The 1,541-nt window shown below is 44.1% G+C and overlaps 1 protein-coding gene across 1 annotated transcript; it reads left to right on the top strand.

The window, feature by feature from the left end:
- Positions 1-248: 248 nt before the first annotated feature.
- On the top strand, positions 249-1,205 carry LOC128846842 (olfactory receptor 14A16-like). The gene has a single exon (XM_054046088.1). It carries the CDS (start codon positions 249-251, stop codon positions 1,203-1,205), a length of 957 nt encoding a protein of 318 aa, XP_053902063.1.
- Positions 1,206-1,541: the final 336 nt, after the last annotated feature.

Genomic DNA, 1,541 nt, shown 5'->3' with positions numbered 1-1,541 from the left:
CCTTAGCTTTAAAGGCGATAATCCAGTATTCACCGATGTGATAATGCATCTCACTAGTGCTCTGACTCTCAGGGGTAAGGAGCATTCTCAACTTCGAGTCAGTGGAAGTGACAAGAACTGTGCACCATTGACATTCCCATCATGAGATATTACAGAGAGAGAATTAGATCATTTTCTCTGTCAGTCTAATCTTGCCCATTGCCCTTGTACTTCCATCCACAGGCAGGACACAATGTATGGAGAGGGAAATGTACAACCGAACCACCATGACCGAGTTCCTTCTCCTGGGATTCTCTGACGTTCGGGAGCTGCAGATTTTGCACTTTGTGGTGTTTCTGGTGATTTACCTGGCAGCCTTGATGGGGAATCTTCTCATCATAATAGTTGTTGCCTTTGACCACCACCTTCACACCCCAATGTACTTCTTCCTGATGAATTTGTCCATTCTAGACATTGGCTTCATTTCTGTGCCAGTCCCCAAATCCATGGCCAACTCCCTCATGAACACCAAGTCAATTTCTTATTCTGGATGTGTCACACAAGTCTTTTTCTTTATGTTCTTTGCTGTAACCGAGTACTCCATACTCACCGTCATGGCATACGACCGATACGTCGCCATCTGCCAACCATTGCACTATGAGAGAGTGATGAACAGGAGAGCTTGTGTCCAAATGGCAGCCAGTGCTTGGATAAGTGTTTTTGTCTATGCTGCAGTGCACACTGAGAACACATTTGCACTATCCTTCTGTGGAGGCAACATGGTGGATCAGTTTTTCTGTGAAATCCCCCAGCTCCTCAAGCTCGCCTGCTCTGACTCATACCTCCGTGAAACTGGGGCTATTGTCTTTAGTACATGCTTAGCCTTCAGCTGCTTTGTTTTTATAGTTGTGTCATATGTTCAGATCTTCACCACAGTGCTGAGAATCCCCTCTGAGCAGGGCCGGCATAAAGCTCTCTCCACCTGCCTCCCTCACCTCACTGTGGTCTCCTTGTTCTTTTTCACTATAGCCTTTGCCTACCTGAAACCCACCTCCAGCTCAACATCAGGACTAGATCTCATGGTGGCTGTTCTCTATTCTGTGATGCCTCCAATGATGAATCCGATCATCTACAGCATGAGGAACAAGGAGATCAAAACTGGCCTGAGGAAACTCATGGTGGGGAGGTTATTCACCAAAAATGAACTGTCCATCTTTCGTCTTTGATCGTGATTTCTTTCTGTGTTTCTTTTCAAATATAATCAAATGAAAACATTATTGAAAACATGTTTTGAAATCTGTTTATGCAGAAAGGGGCATTTACACTGGTAAAAATGCAGAGTCAAGTCAATGGACTTATTGTATATTTACAACTGTATAAAGAAGATCAGAATCTATCTATCTATCTATCCAGTATTGCCACCCACCATCACACCATCTCAGCACCTTCCACCTAAAACGAATAGCCATAATCAAGTTCCCAATGGACTCGATGAGGTCTCTGACCCTTTTCCTTTTGCGGGTATAAATGCTGATTAGGATACGATGGCTTTTGGTGAATTG

This window comes from Malaclemys terrapin, chromosome 12 (genome assembly GCF_027887155.1).
Source record: "Malaclemys terrapin pileata isolate rMalTer1 chromosome 12, rMalTer1.hap1, whole genome shotgun sequence".
Taxonomy (NCBI): domain Eukaryota; kingdom Metazoa; phylum Chordata; order Testudines; family Emydidae; genus Malaclemys; species Malaclemys terrapin.
The sequence above is the reverse complement of the archived record's forward strand: the minus strand, read 5'-3'. Positions and strand labels throughout refer to the sequence as shown.